The following is a 24670-nucleotide window of genomic DNA, read 5'->3' on the forward strand; positions in this document are numbered from 1 at the left end:
GCGTGGCGTCAGCAGCGGCAGCGTGACGGCGGCGTGGCGTCAGCAGCGGCAGCGTGACGGCGGCGTGGCGTCAGCAGCGGCAGCGTGACGGCGGCGTGGCGTCAGCAGCGGCAGCGTGACGGCGGCGTGGCGTCAGCAGCGGCAGCGTGACGGCGGCGTGGCGTCAGCAGCGGCAGCGTGACGGCGGCGTGGCGTCAGCAGCGGCAGCGTGACGGCGGCGTGGCGTCAGCAGCGGCAGCGACTGCGTCAGAGGCGGACGGCGGCGTGGCGTCAGCAGCGGCAGCGACTGCGTCAGAGGCGGGCGGCGGCGTGGGTGTTTAGTCAGGTCGCACGGTGTAGCGGCAGCATGGCGGACTACCTGATCAGCGGCGGCACCCTCTACGTGCCCGAGGATGGACTCACCGCACAGCAGCTCTTTGCCAGCGCCGACGGCCTCACCTACGACGACTTCCTGATTCTCCCAGGATTCATAGACTTCCTACCTGGTGAGGTGGACCTGACCTCAGCTCTGACCCGGAAGATCACGCTGAAGACGCCGCTGATCTCCTTTCCCACGGACACTGTGACAGAGGCCGACATGGCTATCGCCATGGCTCTGATGGGAGGTATTGGTTTCATTCACCACAACTGCACCCCAGAGTTCCAGGCCAACAAGGTGCAGAAGGTCAAGAAGTTTGAACAGGGCTTCATCACAGACCCGGTGGTGCTGAGCCCCTCGCACACTGTGGGTGATGTGCTGGAGGCCAAGGTGCGGCATGGCTTCTCTGGCATCCCCATCACTGAGACGGGCACCATGGGCAGCAAGCTGGTGGGCATCGTCACCTCCCGAGACATCGACTTCCTTGCTGAAAAGGACCACACCACCCTCCTCAGTGAGGTGATGACGCCAAGGATCGAGCTAGTGGTGGCTCCAGCAGGCGTGACGTTCAAAGAGGCAAATGAGATCCTGAAGCGTAGCAAGAAAGGGAAGCTGCCTGTTGTTAATGATCATGATGAGCTGGTGGCCATCATCGCCCGCACCGACCTGAAGAAGAACCGAGACTACCCTCTGGCCTCCAGGGATTCCCACAAGCAGCTGCTCTGCGGGGCAATTGTGGGCACCCGTGAAGATGACAAATTCCGCCTGGACCTGCTCACCCAGGCGGGCGTCGACGTCATAGTCTTGGACTCGTCCGAAGGGAACTTGGTGTATCAGATCGCCATGGTGCATTACACCAAACAGAAGTACCCCCACCTCCAGGTGATTGGGGGGAACGTGGTGACAGCAGCCCAGGCCAAGAACCTGATTGACGCTGGTGTGGACGGGCTGCACGTGGGCATGGGCTGCGGCTCCATTTGCATCACTCCGGAAGTGATGGCCTGTGGTCGGATCCACGGCAGTGCTGTGTACAAGGTGGCCGAGTATGCCCGGCGTTTTGGTGTCCCCATCATAGCCGATGGCGGCATCCAGACCCTGGGGCACGTGGTCAAGGCCCTGGCCCTTGGAGCCTCCACAGTGATGATGGGCTCCCTGCTGGCCGCCACCACGGAGGCGTCTGCCGAATACTTCTTCTCAGATGGGGTGCCGCTCAAGAAGTACTGGGACAAAGGCTCGCTTGATGCTATGGAGAAGAGCAGCAGTAGCCAGAAAGGATACTTCAGCGAGGGGGATAAGGTGAAGTTCGCACAGAGTGTCTCGGGCTCTATCCAAGACAAAGGGTCCATTCAGAAGTTCGTGCCCTACCTCATAGCGGGCATCCAGCACAGCTGCCAGGATATCGGGGCCCGCAGCCTGTCTGTCCTTCGGTCCATGATGTACTCAGGAGAGCTCAAGTTTGAGAAGCGGACCGTATCGGCCCAGATGGAGGGTGGCGTCCATGGCCTGCACTCTTACGAGAAGCGGCTGTACTGAGGACAGCGGTGGAGGCCACGATGGTGGAAGGGGCGTGCCCCGCTGTCCCCCTTCGGGCACAGCCTCCCGCCATAACTGAGTGGTCCACAGATTTACACTATGGGTTCCCCATTTCCTTTACAGGGAGAGAGTAGGGGAGGCCCCGAGGGGACTGCTGCCCCTCGCTGGGCATCCCCCACAGAGTCAGGACTGCTCTCTGGGCCAGGCTGCCCTGGGAGGCGTAGCACAGCCAGCCAGGCTCTCAGGCCCTGCGCCTGCCTCAGGTCTTTCTTGCTGCAGCCTGCTCCAGCCTGGCCCCCACCCCAGGGACAGGCGGCCCGTCCTGGCTTCTCCTATAGGGCACCTCCTTGCCCCCCAGCTCCCCAAGAAATGGCGCTCTCCTGGCCCTGCCTCTGGCCCTTGCCAGGCTGCTGCCCCCTCAGCCATGTGGCACTTCTGAGCTCCTGACCTAGGCCAGCAGGAGGTCTGTGCCCGCTTCTCTGGCCCTGGGCTCCAGTTGAGTCCTGTTCCTAGGGCCACTCCCCTGTCCCTGGCCCTGAGGAGTACACTGCCCTGGTAATGGCCGCCTGCCCGTGGTTCCTGACTCACCACCGTCCCCAGGTATGCCATTCCTGCCCTCTCCTCAGCTGCAGTTTAAGACTTTAACTTGGCACATTTTGAGATCACAGTTGCCACATTGTGGGTATTAATCGGAATAGATCAAGCAGGTCTCAATGCCTCCAAAAAAAAATAAAAAAATCTAGAATAGGCAAATTCATAGAGACAAAGCAGAATAGAAGTTACCAGAGACAAAGCCGAATAGAGGTTACCAAAGGCTAGGGAGAGGGGAGAATGGGGAGTTAATGCTTGATGGATACCGAGTTTCTGTTTGGGTTTATGACGTTTTGGAAGAAGATAGTGTGAAGGTTGCACAACATCGTGAATGTACTTAATGTAATTGAATTGTATGCTGAAAATGGTTAAAATGGCAAATTTTCTGTGGTACATATGTTTTACTGCAATTTCAAAAAATAATAATGTAATATGCCAAATGCCACAGACTTGTACAGTTTAAGTGGGTGAATTATACCTTAATAAAGCTGTTAAAAATAAAATTGTAAAACATAATTACACAGTTTAGTGAGTTATGAAGCAAACGCTTGTGTAATGACCACTCTAATCAAGAACCAGAAAAATTTTAAGACTACTCTGGCCAACAGAGTGAGACCCCATCTCTATTTTTCTTTAAACACGTATTTGAAAAAGTAAAAAAATAAGAACCATAACATTGCCAGCACCACCAAAGCATCCCCCTGTATCCCACCCATTCCCACTCTTTCTCCCCACTAACCTAACTTCTTGGTAATAATTTCCTAGCATCCTATATGCTTTTACAGCCTAGGTAGGCATCCCTAAACATATTAGTTCAGTTTTGCCTGTTTTTGAATTTTATATAAATGAGATAACATAGAAAGTGTTCTTTTGTGTCTGGATTCATTTGCTCATCATGTTTCTGAGATTCAACCATGTTGTTGGATATAAGCTACAGGTGGTTCATTTGCATTGTTGTACACTAGTGTTCCATTGCATTTTTTTTTTCTTTTGAGACGGAGTCTCACTCTATTGCCCAGGCGGGAGTGCAGTAGTGCAATCTCGGCTCACTGCTACCTCTGCCTCCCGGGTTCAAGAGATTCTTGTGCCTCAGCCTCCCAGGTAGTTAGATTACAGGTGCCCACCACCTTGCCGGCTAATTTTGTATTTTCAGCAGACAGAGTTTCACCATGTTGGCCAGGCTAGTCTCGAACTCCTGACCTCAGGGGATCCGCCAGCCTCGGCCTGCCAAAGTGCTGGGATTACAGGTATGAACCACCACGCCCGGCTGCATTTGTATATTAAAATGTACTTATCCATTCTATTGTTAATGAATATTTGCTGCTATGAGCAGTTTATGCCTGTACATGCATTTCTGACGGGTATAAATCTTGGAGTGGAATTTTTGGTTCTCAGCGTTATGCATATCCTCCACTTTGGTGGATAATGCTCAATTATTTTTGAAAATGTTCTATTTCACACTCCCACTAACAGTGTGAGAGTTCCTGTTGTTCCATCTCCTTGCAAAGACTTAGTATTGTCACTCTTAAACTTTAGCCATTCTAGTGGGAGTGTAAGGGTATCTCCTTGTGGTTTTCACTTCCATTTCCTTTCTCACTAATAAGATTGAGCCCCTTTTTGTACATTTATTTGCACTCTTTTCCTAAATGCTTGTTCAAATATCTTGCCCACTTTTCTACTGTGTTTGTCTGTCTTTTGCTTAATGATTTGTAGGAGTTTTGTTTGTTTGTTTGTTTTGAGACAGAGTTTCACTCTTGTTGCCCAGGCTGTAGTGCAGTGGCGCGATCCCCGCTCACTGCAACCTCTGCCTCCCAGGTTCAAGCGATTCACCCACCCCAGCCTCCTGAGTAGCTGGGATTACAGGCACGCATCACGACGCCCTGCTAATTTTTGTATTTTTAACAGAGACAGGCTTTCACCCTGTTGGCCAGGCTGGTCTCCAACTCCTGACCTCTGGTGATCCGCCTGCCTCGGCCTTCCAAAGTACTGGGATTACAGGCGTGAACCACCACGCCTGGCCAGTTCTTTATATATCCTCAATAAAAGCTCCTTGTCAGATATATGAGTTGCAAATATCACCCCCACACCCTGTAGCTTGCCTTTTCACTCTTGTAATGGCGTCTTTTAATGAAGAGAAAACCTTAGTTTTAATGTGATCACATTTATCAACTTTTCTTTTGTGATTAGTGCTTTTTGTATACTGTTATAAAAAGTCTTTCCCAACCCAGTGTCATGAAGACATCCTCATATGTTATCTTCTAAAGCTTTATTGTTTAGACTTTTACAGTATGGTATCTAATCTGCCTGAAATTGACTGTTGTGTATTATGTGAGGTAAGAATCAAGTTTCTTTTTCTTTTTCTTTTTTTTTTTTTTTTTTTTTTTGAGATGGAGTCTCATTCTGTCACTCAGGCTGGAGTGAAGTGGTGTGATCCGACTCACTCCAACCTCTTGCCTCCTGGGTTTAAGTGATTCTCTTGCCTTAGCCTCCCAAGTAGCTGGGATTACAGGTGCGCACCACCACACCAGGCTAAATTTTGTATTTTTAGTAGAGACAGGGTTTCACCATGTTGGCCAGGCTGATCTTGAACTCCTGACTTCAAGTGATCCACCCACCTCAGCCTCCCAAAGTGCTGGGATTACAGGCGTGAGCCACCACACCTGGCCCAAGTTTCATTTTTGCAAACACAGGTATCCCTTTATCCCTGTACCATTTATTGAAAAGATCATTCTTTCTCCACTGTTTTACAAGGTTACCTTTGTTGTAAATCAAACTTCCATATATTTGTTTCTGGATCCTCTATTATGTCATGCTGATTTATTTTTATTTCAATTATTTTCAGTTGTATATACTGTCAGCTTATAAGTCTTAATACAGAGTAGAGCAAGTCTCAATCTTCAAGCATGTCACAGTTCTTGGGCCTTTGAATTCCGCAAACTTTCAGTATGGAATTTCTATAAACTTTTAATTTGTCAAGTTCCACAAACACAGACAAATAAAAACACCTTTTCAGATTTTGATTATGATTGCACTGAATCTGAAGATCAATTTGGGAAGTATTTATATCTCTATAGTATTGAGCCTTCCAATTCTGGAACATGGTATATTTCTCTCTTTTTTTGTTTATGTTTAAAAATTTCTCTCAATAATGTTTAATAGTTTTCTTCACGACAGCTTGTGCTCTTTTTAAAAAAAGTCATTCCTGAGTACTTGATATTTTTTTGGTGCCATGGTAAATAGCACTGAATTTCAGTTTCTGTTTGTTATTCTATGTACCCAGTAACATTATCTACAAATAAGTCATTTTACTTTGTCTTATCTACTTCTTATACTTTTCATTTCTGTTTCTTTTTCTTGTTTTGCTGGAAGAGCTGGCACCATTGTAGGGATCTTTCTCTTTCTCCCGATCTCAAAGAAAAGCTTTCTATATTTCACCATTTCTATATTTCACCACTAAGTATAATTTTTGCTGTAAGTTTTTTGCAGATAACTTCCATCAGAATAGAGAAGTTTGCCAAGAGTTTTATCTATAAATGAATGTTACTTTTATAAAACATTTTTTCTGGCTGGGCGCAGTAGCTCACGCCTGTAATCTCAGCACTTTGAGAGATGGAGGCAGGCGGATCACAAGGTCAGGAGTTCGAGACCAGCCTGGCCAATATGGTGAAACCCCGTCTCTACTAAAAATACAAAAATTAGCCGGGGCATGGTGGTGCACGCCTGTAGTCCCAGCTACTCTGGAGGCTGAGGCAAAAGACTTGCTTGAACCTGGGAGGTGGAGGTTGCAGTGAGCTGAGATCGCGCCACTGCACTCCAGCCTGGGCGACAGAGTGAGACTCTGTCTCAAAATAATAATAACAATAATAATAAATAAACATACACCAAAAAAAACACACATTTTTTCTGCATTTATAAAGAGGATCGTATGATATTTCTTGCCTTTCCTGTTAATGTGGCACATTCTGTTGGTTGATTTTCTACTATCAAAATAACTGCATTTCTGAAAAAAATCTTACAGGGTAAAAGTATATTATCTTTTTATTTTCCCCCATGTTCTATTGTTGGGTTCGGTCTGCTAATAATTTGTTAGTATAGTTTGTCTCTATGTTCTTGAGAAAGATAGGCCCATAATTTTTCTTATTCATAATGCTCTTGTGTTTCCTTATCTAGGTAATGTGGGCTTTACCAGAGGAGTGCAGGAGTGGTCCCTCATTTTTACTGTCTGGAAGAGTTTTATAATATCGGTGTTATTTTACTTCTAAATGTTTGATAGAATTCTTGGGGGAAATGATCTAGAGCTAGAGTTTCTATGGTGTGATGGGTGACGCAGTGGGAGAGATGCGGGGGAGTTTTAAAAGATTCAGTTTATTCAGTATTTCTAGAACTATTCAGATTTTCTATTTCTTCTTGCATCTTTTTAAAAATTTTTGTGGAGATGGGGCCTCGCTATGTTGCCTAGGTTGGTCTTGAACTCCTGGGCTCAAGCAATCTGACCACCTCAGCCTCCCAAAGTGCTGGGATTATAAATGTTAGCCACCGTGCCTGGCCACAGCTTTTTGATGTGTTTTATTTTTCTAAAAATCTGCTCATCTCATCTAATTTTTAAAATTTATTGCAATAAAACTGATCAAAATATTATTTTAGTATCTTTGTCATATCTGAAGGATCTATAGTGATATCTTTTTTAAAATTCCTGACACTAATAAGTGTCTTCTCTCATTTTTTTCTCTATCAGCGTTGACATGGATTTATCAATTTCATCAGTCTTTTTAGAGAACCAACTTTTGGTTTTGTTGAACTTCTCTATTACATCTTTGTTTTTTATTTCGTGATTTCTACTCTTTGATATTTCATTCCTTCTACTTCCTTTGGTTTAAATTTGCTGTTCTTGCCGGGCACGGTGGCTCATGCCTGTAACCCCAGCACTTTGGGAGGCTGAGGTGGGCGGATCATGAGGTCAGGAGATCGAGACCATCCTGGCTAACACAGTGAAACCTCATCTCTACTAAAAATACAAAAGATCAGCCGGGCATGGTGGCAGTCGCCTGTAGTCCCAGCTACTCGGGAGGCTGAGGCAGGAGAATGACATGAACCTGGGAGACAGAGCTTGCAGTGAGCCAAGATCACGCCGCTGCACCCCAGCTTGGGGGACAGAGCAAGACTCCGTCTCAAAAAAAAAAAAATTGCTGTTCTTTTTCTAGTTTCTTGATATGGATGCTTAGCTCATTAATTTTCAGGCTTTCTCCTTTTTTTAATACATACATTTAAGGGTATAAATTTCTTAATGAATGCTACTTTATCTGTGTCCCACAAGTTTTGGTATATAGCATTTTCATTGTCATTCAGTTCAAAATATTGTCTTATTTTCACTATTCACAATAGCAAAGATATGGAATTGGCCTAGGTGCCCATCAATGGTGGATTGGATAAATAAAATGTGGTACATATACACCATGGAATACTATGCAGCCACGAAAAAAGAATAAAATCAGTGTCATTTGCAGCAACATGGATGCAGCTGGAGGTCGTAATAACAGGAACAGAATATCAAATACTGCATGTTTTGACTTATAAGATGGGAACAATAGACACTGTGGACTACTAGGGGGAAGATGGGGATGTGGGTGTGGGTTGAAAAACTACCTATTTGGTACTATGCTTACTACCTGAGTAAGGGAACCTGTACCCCAAACCTCAGCCCCATGCAATATACCCACATAACAAACCTGCACATGTGCCCATGTGCCCCCTGAATCTAAAATAAAAGTTGAAATTATTATTATTATTGGTTATTTTTAAATCCAAACACAAAGAGACTTTTTTTTTTTTTTTTTTTTTTGAGACGGAGTCTTGCTCTGTCGCCCAGGCTAGAGTGCAGTGGCCAGATCTCAGCTCACTGCAAGCTCCGCCGCCCGAGTTTACGTCATTCTCCTGCCTCAGCCTCCCGAGTAGCTGGGACTACGGGCGCCCGCCACCTTGCCCGGCTAGTTTTTTTGTATTTTTCAGTAGAGACAGGGTTTCACCGTGTCAGCCAGGATGGTCTCGACCTCCTGACCTCGTGATCCGCCCGTCTCGGCCTCCCAAAGTGCTCGATTACAGGCTTGAGCCACCGCGCCCGGCCACAAAGAGACTTTTACATTATCTTTTTAGCATTGATTTCTAGCTTATTGACATTGAGGTAGAGAACATGCACCATTTTTTGAAATCTGTTGAAACTTGCTTTATGGCCCAATCTACAGTTAATCTTTTGTAACTGTCTTATTGGAATTGGTAAAGAAGCTATTTTCTATACTTGTTAGCTACATCATTCTTTCTATGCCTATTAGGTCATGTTTGTTAGTTGAGTTGTACAAATGTTCTGTATCCTTACTGATACCTTTGTCTGTTTGTACTATCAGTTGCGGAGCAAGGTTTGTCAAAATCTCCCCTATGGTCTGGGTATGGCAGCTCATACCTATCATCCCAGCGTTTTGGGAGGCGAACGGGGGAGGATGGTTTGATGCCAGGAATTCGAGGTTACAGTGAGCTATTATCACACCACTACACTCCAGCCTGAGTGACAGGGTGAGACCCTGTCTGTTAAATAAATAAATAAACCAACAAATAAATAAGTAAAATCTCTACCATGATCAAGGATTGGGTTTTCCCTTTGTAATTAAATTTTTGCTTTATTTTGGGGCCTTCTTATTAGAGGCATACACATTTAGAACTGGTATATCTTCTTGGTGAATCAAACATTTTTAAATCATGATAACATCTTCTTTATCTGTAGTAATGCTTTTGTCCATAATGCTCATTTTTGTCTGAAAATATAGTCATGTCAGCTTCCTTTCTTTCTTTTGGTGTATTCCTTGTATACTTATCTAACCAGTTACTTTACATGTAATATAATTACAGTAATTTTAAGCTAATCATCTTGATGAATGCTTGCTCTTTGTCATGCTATCATTTGGATCAATTTAGTAGTTTTTAATATTATTTCATTTATTAGTATTTTTAAGGAGACTGTATGGCTTTTATTCTTAGCATTTAATTAGTGATATCACCTTCAATTTTTGTTATTTTTTCCAATGCATTGGTTGATTCCAGAAACATCCCTCCAATTCCATAATCTTTTGTTCAATGTGTTTTTTAAAAATTATTATCAATATTATTTTTGATTGACAAATCATAATTATCTACATTTATGGGGTACAATGTGATGTGCTGATATGTGAATACAATGTGGCCTGATTAAATCAAGCAAATTAACATATTCATCACCTCAATTAGCTATCATTTTTTATGATTAGACATTTGAAATGTACTGTCTTAGTATTATATATTTCAAACATTCAATAGTCTTTATAATTACTATTTCCCCTGTACCCCTTAAATGCCTGAGACATTGCACCAGGCCAGTGAATTTCTTTCCACCAGTATCCCATGCCAGTTGCATTAAAAGAGATCCTTATCTACTGTAGACAGTGGACAGAAAAAGCTGAGAGTCAGGCCCAGGAGTTAATTATAAGAGCAGCAGTGCTCCAGAGAAAGTGAAATTTTCAACTCCATTGAGTCGCTGTACTAAGGTCAGGGCCCTGATTGGGAAGGAGTGGGGCCTTGAGATGTGGAACATGGACATCTGGATCAATGCTATCAAAAAAATCTTAACTCACCATATACCCCAAACCCTCTGGGCCTGCAGAAGTGGCCCACTCCACCTTGTTTAAAGCTAGTGCCTAGCAAAAATGGTGGAATAAGAAATGCCAAAAGTTCATCCCTCCATAAATGCAATGAAAAAACGGGCAAAAGTGGTCAGAATCAACTTTTTCAGAACTCTGGAAATTAACCCAAATCTTGCAGGAACCAGGAGACTACTTAAGAAAAACGGACTGAACCTCAGTAGGAATGAGGAGCTTTGTGGCATTTTAACTTAATCTGAAAACATTTACAGTTAATTGTGTTAGTCACTGCTATCTGAGGCAATGGATAATAGTTGGGACAGGCGATAGACCAAAAATCTTGGGAGAAAAATCTGAATAATGAGGTGATTTGGGAATAAGAGCTTTGAAAAGTTCTGGCATGTTCCTGGGAATCCAAAAGGCCGCATGCATGCCCAGGACTATGTGCAGGCCCAGAAAAGACCTGAGAAGACCCTAAGTTCCCACCTCTGGTTGCCCTTCAGGCTCCATACATCAGGAAGTGAAGGCTAAGGCAGAGTTTTAAACTGCCTGGCTGAGTGTTGAAGGTGTGCCCCAACACACAAACACACAGAAATTTAAGGAAATCTCTACAATTTTTAGCTGCCACTAAGCAAATGGAACAGAGGAAAAAGAAATTCTTCTTTAAAAGAACTAATTTAAATAATTGATTTTTATAATGAAAGAGAAATTAAGACATTCCCAGAGAAACAAAAATGGAGGGAGTTTGTCACTTAGCACAGCTACCCTATGAGAAATGCTAAAGGGAGTCCTTCAGGCTGAAATGAAAGGACACTGGACAGTAACTCAAACCCACATAAAGAAATAAAAAGCACCAGTAAAGGTAAGTACATAGACAAATATAGAAGTCTGTATTGGCCAGGCATGGTAGCTCACACCTCTAATCCCAGCATTTTGGGAGGTCGAGGTGGGTGGATCACCTAAGGTCAGGAGTTCAAGACCAGCCTTGTCTACACAGTGAAATCCCGTCTCTACTAAAAATACAAAAATTATCTGGGTGTGGTGGCAGGTGCCTGTAATCCCAGTTATTCAAGAGGCTGAGGCAGGAGAATTGCTTGAACCCAGAAGACGGAGGTTGCAGTGAGCCAAGATTATACCACTGCATTCCAGCCTGGGCGACAGAGTGAGACTCTGTCTAAAAAAATAAGTAAATAATAATAAAGTTTGTATTTAAGTATTTTTGGTTTGTAGCTCCTTGTTTCCTATCTTATTTAAAAGACATAAGAAACAATAATTATAAATCTATGTTAATGGGCACATAATGTATAAACATACAATTGTGACAATAACAACATGGGAAGGGGGACAGAGCTATATAGAAGAACAATTTTGTATACTATTGAAATTAAGGCCAGGCATAGTGGCTCATGCTTATGGTCTCAGCACTTTGGGAGGCTGAGGTAGGAGGATCACTTGAGCCCAGGAGTTCAGGACTAACCTAGGCAATATAGTGAGACTCAGTTTCTACAAAAAGTTTTAAAATTAGCCAGACATGGTGGCATGTGCCTGTAGTTCCACCTACTTGGGAGGCTGAAGCAGGAGGATCACTTGAGCCCAGGAGTTAGAGGCTGCAGTGAACTATGATTATGCCACTGCACCCTCACTGCACTGGGTGAAGAGTAAGACCCTGTCTCTGAAGAAAAGAAAAAGAAAAGGAATTAAGTTGGCATTGATCTGAACTGGGTTGTTGTAAATGTAAGATGTTAATTGCAATCGCCAGGGCAACCACTAAGAAAATAACCCAAAAATGTATAGTAAAAAGAAATGACAAGAGAACTTAAGTGTTACACTAGAAAATATCCAATTGATGTGAAAGAAGGCAGTAATGGAGGAATTGAGGAACAAAAAACAGTAAGACGTACAGGGAATGAGTAACAAAATAGCAGAAGTGAGTCCTTCCTTACCAGTAATTACATTAAGTGTAAATAGATGTGATTTCCCAATTAAAAGTCAGAGATTAGCAGAATGGATAAAATGTATGACCCAACTATATGCTATCTACAAGAGATTTACTTTAGATTCAAAAATGCAAATAGACTGAAAGTAAACGAATGAAAAAAATATATTTCATGCAAACAGTAACCGAATAGAGAGCTGGAGTGACTATACTTAAGACTAGTGGTAGCCTTTTGTTTGAAGACGTTGCAGAGGCCTCTACCCTGCAAGATAACATGTACTCCACCCCCTACTGGGGTCTACCCCAACCATTCTTCCTGGCTGCTAGGTCAGTAACTAGGGTTCAGTCATAACATACACCAGCCACTAAAGTGCCGGGCCTACTAAGAGAGGAGAGAGGCTGTATTTCAAAAGACTGTAAGAGCAAACCAACATGCAATGGCAGAAGCCCAGAGAGTATGGATGAGATTCTGAGGATTCTGTATCAAGGGAGGGGTTATGAGTGAAACTGTGTCTCCTGAAAGAGTTATTTTGAAGTCCAAACCTCCAGTACCCCAGAATGTGACCTTATTTGGAAAAAGGATTCTTGCAGACTTAACCAAGTTAAGATGAGGTCATCTAGAAGGGCCCTATATCAAAACAACTCGTGTCCTTTAAAAAGAAAAAATTCGAACACAGACACACACAAAGGGAAGATGATGTGAAGATGTACAGGGGAATGCCATGTGAAGACGGGGCAGAGGCTAAATGCAGCTGTAAGCCAAGGAGCACCAAGCATTGGCAGCAAGGAACTAGAAAGAGGCAAGGAAGGATTCTACCTAGAGTCTCAGAGGGAGCATGGCCCTGCCAACATCTTGACTTCAGACTTCCTGCCTCTAGAATCATAAGACAATAAATTTTTGTTGTTGTAAGCCACTCAGTTTGTGGTATTTTGTTCTGGTAGCCCTAGTAAACTAATTCAGGAGGTAAGCCATAAAGTTGGCTAAGGGAGAGTTTATTGATAGATGCCCACTCATCTATGATATGAGATTTTAAACCTTGGCAGGACTCTTGGGAGATGGCATTACCCACATTGTTGGAAGCTTGGAGAAACCAATGGGCACCACTGAGTGAGGTAGAAATGGGAGAACTGCCATGGTAGGCTGTGGAAGGAAGACCAAAAAGCACAGAAAAATACGCATGCTAGGGGGTTGTTATGGATTGAATTGTGTCCTCCTAAAATTCATATGTTGTAGCCCTACTCTCCAATGCTACTGTATTTGGACATATGGCACGTAGCGAGGTAATTAAATTAAATGAAGTCATAAGAGTGGGACTCTAATGCTGCAGGACTGGTATCCTTATAAGGAGAGGAAGAGACTTCAGAGAGATCTTGCTCTCCATGCAAGTACAGAGAAGAGGCCACATGAGACACAGTAAGAAGGTGGCTGTCTGCAAGCCAGGAAGAGAGGTCTCACCAGAAACCAACCCTGATGACACCTTGATCTTGTACTTCCAGCCTCCAGAACTGTGAGAGAACAAATGTCCGTTGTTTAAGCCACCCAGCCTGTGGTATTTTGGTATAGCAGCCTGAGCAACTAATATAGGGGTTGTATTATATAAAGTCCTCACAGGAGGACCCCAAGGACACACTTTAGCAAAGCAATAAACAATGCATGGGTAACAGGGGACCAGAATCAATGAGAAACTCAATGGCCATCCATCAGGAAGGTTGGGAATGATGGTAGGATATGCTGTTACAGAACGGAGCTCACTGATAGCAATGAGGATGATGGAATCCCAAAATGACAGATGGCACATGGTGACACTCAACTCTCAGAGGAATGTGGGTGGCAGGTAAAGACAAGTGCCTGATCAAGGGGAATCAAGTGATCACATAGCCAGAACTAACCATCATGACCTGGGTTCTGTCAGACCCACCAAGTCGTAGGTTTAGGAAGGCCAAAAAGCAGTCCTTCAGAAGATGGAGGTGGAACACCTAGATCAGTTACAAGCAAGTGGCTAAGCAAGTGACGCAGACCCCTCAATATCTACCACTGTTCCATCTGTGACTCTGCCCCAGCTCACACTTAGGGCTTCATGGGGTATTCTTTGTGACCAGCTGGTGGAAGAGGGAAAAAGCCAAGCTTGGTTCATGGATAGGAAAGCTTGGAATGTTCACACAAATGAAAAATTGATGGTAACATAGTGAAAGGAAGTAGAGAATAGAAAAACAACAGTAAGAAACAACAAACCAAATGCTGGTTCTTTAAAGATATCAGCAAAATTTACAAACCTTTAGCTAGGATGACTAAGAAAAAGAGAGAATAAAAAGATAACTAAAATCAGAATTTTTTTCATGGTTTTGATACTTTATTCTATTAATATGGTATGTTATGTTAATTGATTTTAGGATGTTAAACCACCTTTGCATTCCTGAGATGAATGCCATTTGGCTGGAGTATATAATCCCTTCCTTTTTTAGTTTTTTATTTCCATAGGTTTCTGGGGAACAGGTGGTGTTTGGTTACATGAGTAAGTTCTTTAGTGGTGATTTTTGAGATTTTGGTGCACCCATCTCCCCAGCAGTATACACTGAACCCAATTTTTCTGTAGTCTTTTGTCCCTCACCCCCTTCCCACCCTTTCCCCCTGAGTCCCCAGAGTCCATTGTGTCATTCTTATGCCTTTGGGTCCTCATAGCTTAGCTCCCACTTATCAGTGAGAACATACAATGTTTGGTTTTCTATTCCTCAGTTACTTCACTTACAATAATACTCTCTAGTCCCATCAAGGTCGCTGCAAATGCCATTACTTCATTCCTTTTTATGGCTGAGTAGTATTCCATTGTGTTTGTGTGTGTGTGTCTGTCTGTGTGTGTGTGTGTGTGTATATATATATCATATATCATATATATCTCACAGTTTCTTTATCCACTTGTTGATTATTGATGGACATTTGGGTTGGCTCCACAGTTTTGCAATTGTGAATTGTACTGCTATAAACTTGTGTGAGCAAGTATCTTTTTCATATTATGACTTCTTTACCTCTGGGTAGATACCCAGTAGTGGGATTGCTGGATCAAATGGTAGTTCTACTTTTAGTTCTTTAAGGAATCTCCACACTGTTTTCCATAGTGGTTGTACTACTTTACATTCCCAACAGCAGTGTAGAAGTGTTCCCTTTTCATTGCATTCACACCAACATCTATTTTTTTATTTTTTGTAAAATCAGAAATTTTAAAAACAACTTTATAGAAATTAAAAGGATTATGGATACTAAGAACAACTGTATGCCAACAACTCACATAATCTAGATGAAGTGGACAAATTCCCAGGAACACACAAACAATCACAATTGACTCAAGAAAAAAATATAAAATCTCAACAAATCTTTAACAAGTAAAGAGATTGAATCAGTAATCAAAAACCTCCCAGCAAAGAAAAGTCTAGGACCAGATGACTTCACTATTGAATTCTACCAAATATTTAAAGAACAATTAACAGCAATCCTACCTCAAATTCTCCCAAAATTGGAAGAGAAGGGAATACTTCCCAGCATATTCTATAAGGCCTGCATGACCCTGATACCAAAGACACAAACAAAAAAATACTACTGACCAATATCCTTTATGAACAGACAGAAAAATCCTCAGCAAAATACTAGCAAACTGAATTCAATGGAACATAAAAATGATTATATACCATGACCAAGTGGGATATATCCCACAAATGCAAGGGTGGTTCCACATAAGAAAAAAGATCAATAGAACACACCATATTAAAAGAACAAAGGGAAAAAAACCCCACATGATCATCTCAGTAGTTGCAAAAGAAAAAAAGCATTTGACAAAACTCAATACTCTTTCATGAAAAAACCACCCAGCAAATTAAGAATAAAAAGGAATTCCTTATGAAAAACCTATAGCTAACCTCATACTCAACAGTAAAAGACTGAAAGCTCTTCCCCTAAGATCAGGAACAAAGCAAGGATGCCTGCTTTTACCACTGCTATTGAACATTGTACTGGAAATCCTAGCTACAGCAATTAGGCAAGAAAAAGAAATAACAGGCATCCAACTTGGAAAGAAAGAAGTAAAACTATTTCTGTTTGCAGATGACATCATCCTACATATAGAAAATCCTACAGAAGGCTGGACACAGTGGCTCATGCCTGTAATCTCAGCACTTTGGGAGGCCAAGGCAGGTGGATCACGAGGTCAGGAGATCAAGACCATCCTGGCTAACACAGTGAAACCCTGTCTCTACTAAAAATACAAAAAATTAGCTGGGCGTGGTGGCACGCACCTGTAATCCCAGCTACTTGGGAGGCTGAGGCAAGAGAATCACTTGAACCCGGGAGGTGGAGGTTGCAGTGAGCCAAGACTGTGCCACTGCACTCCAGCCTGGTTGACAGAGTGAGACTCCATCTCAAAATATATATATATAAAATAAAAACAAAATCCTATAGAATACACACAAAAAACTATTGCTAATAAACTCAGCAAATTTGTAGGGTATGAGATTTACATACAAAAATCAGTTGTGGTTGCACAATAATCTGAATGTACTCAATGCCACTGAGCTATTCACTTTAAAAATGGTTAAAATGGTAAATTTTAAGTTATACATATTTTACCACAATTTTTCTTAAAGACGCAGGAGGGTCAGAGATAAAGGAGATGTGATGGTAGAAACAGAATCAGAGGAATCAGAATCAGGATCAGAACAAGATGTTTTTTTGAGACAGGGTCTCACTCTGTTGTTCAGGCTGAAGTGCAGTGACACAGTCATGGCTCACTACAGCCTTGAACTTCTGGGCTCAAGCAATCCTCCTGCCTCAGTCTCCCAGTAGCTGGGGCTACAGGTGCATGCCACCATACCTAATTAAAAAAAATAGAGACAGGGGTCTCACTTTGTTGCCTAGGCTGGTCTTGAACTCCTGGCTTCAAGCAGTTCTCCCACCTCAGCCTCCCAAAGTGCTGGGACTACAGGCCTGAGCCACTGCGCCCAGTACAAAGCAAGATTTGAAGATGCTACACTGGCGAGTTTGAGGATGAAGGGCCACAAGTCAAGGAATGCAGGCACACTCTGGGAGCTGGAAAAGGCAAGGAAATTGATTGTCCCTTAGAGCCTCCAGGAGGAATGTAGCTCTGCTCACAACTTAACTTTAGCTCTACAAAACTCATTTTGGACTGCTGACCTTCAGAACCCTGAGATGATACATTTGTGGTGTTAAAAACACACATACTAAAGTAAGGACCAGATAAAAAGCTGAAAGTAGGACCAGGCAGGGTGGCTCATGCCTGTAATCCCAGCACTTTTGGAGGCTAAAGTGGGAGAATCACTTGAGCCCAAAAGTTCAAGACCAGCCTGGGCAACCTAGCAAGACTCCATCTCTACAAAAAATAAAAAATTAGCTGGGTGTGATGGCCTGTGCCTATGGTCCCAACTACTCAAGAGGCCGACACAGGAGGATCCTTTAAGCCCAAAAGGTCAAGACTGCAGACAGCTATTGTTACAGGATATCTGGGGTGTTGATTTTCCAGGCTGGAAACCTTTGTGGTCATGGCACCTTTGCCCACGTTCTTGTCCTGCCTCCAGGAAGAATGAGGTATGCAGACAAGTGAAGGGTGAAGAAGAGTTTTATTTAGTGTTAGAACAGCTCAGAGGAGTGGGTAGCTCTGTGTAGGCAGGTCGTCCTGTGGAGTATTCAGCTCATAGCAGAGAGGAGGCTCTGGAGAGGATAGCTCCTCTCCACAGGCAGGTCGTTTGGACATTTCTGCAGGTCTCTGCAGCTCTCAGCATAAAGGGTACTCCTCTCTGCAGCGGATCCTCCTGCCATCTCTCTGCCCTCTTTGTCCTCTGGCCATCCTCTGCCCTGAGGGCTTTTATGGACCTCAGAGGGGAAGAAGTGCATGTAGATTGGTCCCTGGGCAGCCATGGGTGGGCCCGGAAGAGGCACCACGAGTCCTCACTCTGGCAGCCCAGCCCCCAGCCTTCAGGCCCTCCCTGGTTTGAGAGTGGGGCCTTATTGGGGATCCCATCCCCTCTTGCCCAGGACTCTGTCTGCCTCCCGCTGCCATTCATGGCCCTGGGGCTTGGCTCCAACCCCCCTCTGAGATCGAAGCGGGTGCTGGGAGTGGAGAGAGGTCAGGCAGTGGGAGCAGACACCCCTGAGCCTGCATGGATGGGGGTTTCTTCCTGGGGCGCCCGAGGGTGCAGGCTGCAGAGATGCCCAGGTCCTGTGCCTGGGAGGGCAGCCTCAGCTGCACCCAGGAGCTCCCACCCCCGCCAACCCTGAATAGGCAGGGCTCTTGCTTGTCCCCAGCTCCCGCCTGCTTCCTGGAGCGGGAGGCCCCTGCAGTAGCAGGTGGGGTGGTTGCGGCTGCACCAGGGAGGGCAGATCCTGCCTGTTCCTGGCTCCCCCAAGAGCACAGGGAGGCTCGGATCCACAGCTGCAGTTTGGGTAGCCGTGGTGCCCAGGAGGGCGGGTCTCTGCCTGCTCCATAGAGCAGGAGGCCTGGGTCTGCAGCTGTGGTTTGGGCGGCTGCAGCAGCACAGGGAGCTCCAGTCCCAACTCAAGAGGGCCAGGGCTCCCACAGGCTCCATGGAGTATACAGCTCCAGCCACACCTCCCTGCTGCAGCTGGCATGATGGCAGCAGCCCCCGCCATCACTATGATCACATCACTGCACTCGTCTCAGTCTGGGTGACAGAATCAGACCTTGTCTCAAAAAAAAAAAAAAAAAAAAAGTTTAAAGTATTACTTATAATAGCAAGCACAGGAAAGCTTAAAAAAAAAATCAGTTTTGCTCCTATTTAGTTTCAATCCAAAACAGAAACTAAAAAAAAATTTACATTTACAATACCTCCAAAATAATAAAATGCCAAGGAACAAATTTAACCAAGGAGTTGAAAGACTTGTACACTGAAAACTATGAAATATTGCTGAAAGGAATTAAAGAACATCTAAATAAATAGAAAGACATTCCACGTTCATAGTTTGGAAGACTTAATATTGTTAAGATAGCAATACTCCCCCAAAAGATGTACAGATTTAACACAATCCCTATCAAAAGGACCTGCAATGACAGAAATGGAAAAGCTAGCTCTGATGCTCATATGGAACTGCATGGACTCTGAATAGCCACAACAACATTGTAACTGAAAAACAAAGTTTGTGGACTTATACCTCTTGGTTTTAAACTGACTACAATGCTACAGTAATCAAAACAGTGTGGTACTGGCATAAGGCTAGATGTAGAAATAAATGAATAGAATTGGGAGTCCAGAAATAAACTCAAACATCTATGGCCAATTGATTTTTTTAATATAGATGTCAAAACTATTCAATGGGTAAAACTAGTTTCTTCAACAAATGGTGCTTGAACAACTCTGTAACCATAGAATGATGTTGGAATCCTACCTCACTCTATAAACAAAAATTAACTCAAGATGGATCAGCAACCTAAATTTAAGAGGTAATGCTATGAAACTATTAGGAGAAAATCTAAGGTTAAATATTCATCAGATTTGGCAGTAGATTCTTAGATTTGACACCAAAAGCATAAACGACTAAAGAAAAAAATAGATAAATTGGACTTCATCAAAATTGGCATGCATCAACCATATTGCTGTCATTCCAATATTCACATCTATACTCATCTTTCCTGTGAACAGTTCCCTTATCTATGCACTGTGGCTAAGGTAACAATCTGGCTACCTCTCTGGAATAATTACAGCTTTAATGAGACTGTATTGTGACAGATATAGTTATCAATTGTCTATGCATTGAAAATGGAGATGAGGCTGGGCGTGGTGGCTCACACCTGTAATCCCAGCACTTTGGGAGACCGAGGCGGGCAGATCACCTGAGGTCAGGAGTTTGAGATCAGCTTTGCCAAAATGGTGAAACCCCGTCTCTACTAAAAATACAAAAAATTAGCCGGGTATGGCGGCACACACCTGTAATCCCAGCTACGCGGGAGGCTGAGTCAGGAGTATTGCTTGAACCCAGGAGGTGGAGGTTGCAATGAGCCGAGATGGTGCCACTGCACTCCAGCCTGGGCAACAGAGCAAGATTTCGTCTCAAAAAAAAGAGAGAGAGAGAGAGAGAAAATGGAGTTGACCTCCAGCTTGCTTGCTCAGTTTTTATTGAAATTTGTGCTTACTGAATTTGTGCTTCTTGTCCTGCAACTCTCAGCTCTGCAGGTTTGGAGCTTCTGGTTCTTAGAGAGGTAGCTCTTTCACCAGGGGCTCAGAAAAAGTCCTACTACAATTTAAACTATTGCTTCTACCCAGTCACTTTAGGTTTCACACACTAACAGACAAACAGGCAATGAGAGGAGTCACTATCCCGGCAGGTCTAACCTTGACCTTCATGAGGAGGTAGGGTTGTGTTACACAAGGGAGACAGCGGATTATATTCAACCTTTAGTTGATATTCTTGGGTACCTCTTGATACTTCCTTGCTCGATTTTGACAGGAAATGGACAAATATGGCAACCTTGGTCTGAAAAGAGGATGGTGACCAGGGCTCAGACCCTTCAGGGATGAGAATCTGTGTTGTGTCAGCAGGTAAGCCACCTACGCTGACAGTTGTTCTCGAATGGTGAAGAGAATCTAGAATGGGTAGTAGAGAAGGGACACACTGAATATCAGTTGAGGCCTCAAGACCAGTTGGAGTAGCTAGGTCTGTAGTTTATCTCACTGACCCTCCTATGTAAGTTATTCTGGGAAATGAAGACCACCTGAAACCTGGAGGAGCTGCGCTCCGAGTTTACTCTGTGAAGCAAGTGGGTGTGAGCAGCACAAGGGGTGAAGACTGTGACGGGTGCTATGGTGCACTGCGCAAATGTCCCACTGAAGCGCTCGTTCTCCCTGCTGCGGGCACTGTTGACAGCTGGCAGCTGGCCGCTGCATCCCTCCCTGGGGATTGCCTTCAGCTGAAGATACCTGCTTCACCCGAGATCATGTCCCATTCCCAGGGGCAGCCCATATCCAGAGACTGGTCAATGTGGGAGAACAAAGGCTTTGACCCCTCCTCTCAATTGCAGACAATTCTAAAGGATCATTCCAGCTCCAGAACTCCCCATGGGGTCAAATGGGCCTTGGGTGCAACCTCATCACAGTTCAGGTTCTTTCTCTGCCCCATCCTGCTTCCCTCATGCCCTCTCGGGTGTAGATCCTGAGAGCACGCCTCAATAAGCTTCCCACATGCAAATCTCTGTCTCAGAGTCCGTTTCCCAGGAAACCTGGCCTGTGACAGACTGTTTTACAGTGGTACTCTTGGGCACTACCCAGGTGAAATACTGGGTGTAGCTGCAGTGCCTGAGGAGTTATTGCTTCCTTCCTTGCAGCTTTGAGGAATCCTCATGAGTCTGAAAAATCAACACCAGCGACTCTGAAGGAGGCATTTCTATTGGTCTGTCTTCCTCTAGTTACCGTGGGAGGGAGATTTTGCCAGTGATCAATTAGACAATGTCACACGGACCCAGTGTGCTCAGAGGGTCCCAGTATTCATTATTCTAGCAGCAGATCCCACCCTTGGCTTAACCCCACAAGACTAACTCATAGAGTAAAATAAGTGAAAGATAGTTACAGACAGAATGGCATTCAGACGTCATTCTTATTTATCTGTGTGGAGACAGCTGAGACCATTCTTGATGGATGGCCTCACGGTAATTCAGCAGGACTAGCTGTAAAAATTGAATAGTGTGTGACATTTTGAGCAGCCAGAAACCTGGCATGTCTTGTGGCTCATCGTTCCAATAATCTCCTTCAGAGCATCCTTGGCACACTGTTCCAGCCTTTTCATCTGCCCATTTATCTGGGGCAATGGGGGAGGATGGCAACATTGGGATAAGGTTCCTGTCAATAAATCCTCTACACTCAACTGAGGCACAGGCAGACACATTAGCAGAGATAAGTGAGTTGCCATACCCACTCTAGAAATCACCCATTGAAGACCTAAGCACATGAGAACAGGGGTCTGAGATGGAACAATGAGCATCGAAAGCAATGTTCTGATTTGTCCTGCAAAATTCCCAGCCAGGATTTCACAGCCCTTCCTAAAGAGAAGTCTATTGCTGAATAGACTGTGAGTGCTGGCGTGTCAATCACATTGCTATCATTCCAATATTTGCATCTATTCTCATGATTTCCTGTGAACAGTTCCCTTATCTATGTATTGTGACCAAGGTAACAAGCTGGCCACTTCTCTGGAATAATTACAGCTTTGGTGAGACTACATTGTGACAGATACAGTTACCAATTATCGATACATTGAAAGTAGAGTTGACCTCTAGCTTGCATGCTCAGCTGTTATTGAAAACAACTGCAAATGCTTGGCTCAACCCTGGCACAACTCTATGAAACAGAGAACAGCAACAAAAACTGTGGGAATTATTTTAAAAGTCAAAAACTGGTTCTATGAAAATATGTTTGTAAAGACAGACCTCTGGCAAGAGTGATCAAGAATAAAAAAGAGAAGATGTGGGCCAGGTGCAGTGGCTCACACTTGTAATCCCAGCACTTTGGGAGGCCGAGGCAGGTGGATCACGAGGTCAGGAGATTGAAACCATCCTGGCTAATACGGTGAAAGCCCATCTCTACTAAAAACACAAAAAATTAGCCGGGCATGGTGGCGGATGCCTGTAGTCTCAGCTTCTCGGGAGGCTGAGGCAGGAGAATGGTGTGAATCCAGGAGGCGGAGCTTGCAGTGAGCCGAGATGGCACCACTGCACTCCAGCCTGGGCGACAGAGCAAGACTCGGTCTCAAAAAAAAAAAAAAAAGAGAGGATATGAATAAATAAAATACAAAAAGGAAAGGAAGAAATAACCACAGGCACAAAAGTGATAATTTAAAAAAGAAAAAAGCATTATGAATAACTCTGCACTACTAAAATTGAAAAAAAAAATGAAATAAAGTTCTAGAAATACATAAAATGCAACAGTTTGATCAAGAAGATGACTAATTCCAGGCCAAGCACGAAAAGACTGAAATGGTAGTCAAAGATATCCTCTCCCCAAAAACTTTAGGCCTTTTAGTTTGTTTTTTAAAAAAGATTATTTTACTTTAAGTTCCAGGATACATGTGCAGAACGTGCAGGCTTGTTACATAGGTATACGTGTGCCATGGTGGTTTGCTGCACCTATCAACCCATCATCCAGGGGTTAAGCCCCGCATGCATTAGGTATTTGTCCTGATGCTCTCCCTCCCCTTGCCCTCCACCCCCCGACAGGCCCCAGTGTGTGTTGTTCTCCTCCCTGTGTCCATGTGTTCTCATGGTTCAACTCCCACTTATGAGTGAGAACATGCGGTGTTCGGTTTTCTGTTCCTGTGTTAGTTTGCTGAGGATGATGGCTTCCAACTTCATCCATGTCCCTGCAAAGGACATGATCTCATTCTTTTTTATGGCTCCATATATTCCATGGTGCATATGTGCCACATTTTCTTTATCCAGTCTATCATTGATGGCCCTTTTAGTTTTATAGGTGAGTTCGATGAAATTTTTAAGAAATGCTTAATTCCAACCAGGTGGTGGCTCACGCCTATAATCCCAGCACTTTGGGAGGCCAAGGCAGGCGGATCACTTGAGATCAGGAGTTCAAGACCAGCCTGGCCAACGTAGTGAAACCCTGTCTCTACAAAAAATAGAAAATTAGCCGGGAGGCTGTAATTCCAGGAGGCTGAGGCAGGAGGATAGCTTGAGCCTGGGAGGCAGAGGTTGCAGTGAGCCGAGATCATGCCACTGCACTCCAGCAGGTGCAACAGGGTGAGACTCTATCTCAAAAAATATATAATTTTTTTAAAAAAGAAAGAAATGCTTAATTCCTATTTTACACAGATTGTTTCAGAGTTTAGAGAAAGAGTGAACACCATCCAGCTCATTTTGAAGCCAAGGCAATCTTAATTCCAAAATCAGTTAGTGACAATTTTTAAAAAGTACTTATGGCCAGGCCCAGTGATTCATGCCTGTAATCCCAGCACTTTGGGAGGTCAAGGTGGGTGGATCACGAGGTCAGGAGATCAAGGCCATCCTGGCTAACATGGTGAAACCCCATCTCTACTAACAATACAAAAAAATAGCCGGGCATGGTGGTGAGCACTTGTAGTCCCAGCTACTCGGGAGGCTGAGGCAGGAGAATGGCGTGAACCTGGGAGGCGGAGCTTGCAGTGAGTCAAGATCGCACCACTGCACTCCAGCCTGGGCGACAGAGCGAGACTCTGTCTCAAAAAAAAAAAGAGTACTTATAGGGTTTTTTCATTTATGTAAACAGATATGTAAATCCCAAACAAAAGATTTACTAACTGAACTCAACAGAATTTAAATATATATACATATTTATATAATAAATAAATAAATATATATGTGTGTATATATATATATCTCTCCATCATGATGAAGGTTTTATCCCAGAAATTCAACAATGGTTCAACATCAGTAAACTTAGCAAACTAGGAACATAAAGAAATTTTCTTTACTTGATAAAGGTTATGTATCAAATCTTACAGAAGGTTGGGCATGGTGGCTCACACTTGTAATCCCAACACATTGAGAGTCCGAGGCAGGCAGATCACTTGAGATCAGGAGTTGGAGACCAGCCTGG

The 24670-nt window shown here is 43.9% G+C and overlaps 1 protein-coding gene across 2 annotated transcripts; it reads left to right on the top strand.

Annotated features, from left to right (window-relative positions):
• Nucleotides 1-346: 346 nt before the first annotated feature.
• Nucleotides 347-1900, top strand: LOC111536323 (inosine-5'-monophosphate dehydrogenase 1-like). 2 transcript variants are annotated; one of them, XM_023202665.1, is made up of 2 exons: nucleotides 347-586; nucleotides 662-1900. In XM_023202665.1, exons 1-2 carry the CDS (start codon nucleotides 347-349, stop codon nucleotides 1889-1891), a joined length of 1470 nt encoding a protein of 489 aa, XP_023058433.1. In that variant the 3' UTR covers nucleotides 1892-1900. The 2 variants fall into 2 exon arrangements, with proteins under 2 accessions (XP_023058433.1, XP_023058432.1); XM_023202664.1 differs by having other exon boundaries at nucleotides 347-1900.
• The last annotated feature ends 22770 nt before the right edge of the window (nucleotides 1901-24670 follow it).

The sequence above is a fragment of the Piliocolobus tephrosceles genome, chromosome 12 (genome assembly GCF_002776525.5).
Source record: "Piliocolobus tephrosceles isolate RC106 chromosome 12, ASM277652v3, whole genome shotgun sequence".
In the NCBI taxonomy this organism is placed as follows: domain Eukaryota; kingdom Metazoa; phylum Chordata; class Mammalia; order Primates; family Cercopithecidae; genus Piliocolobus; species Piliocolobus tephrosceles.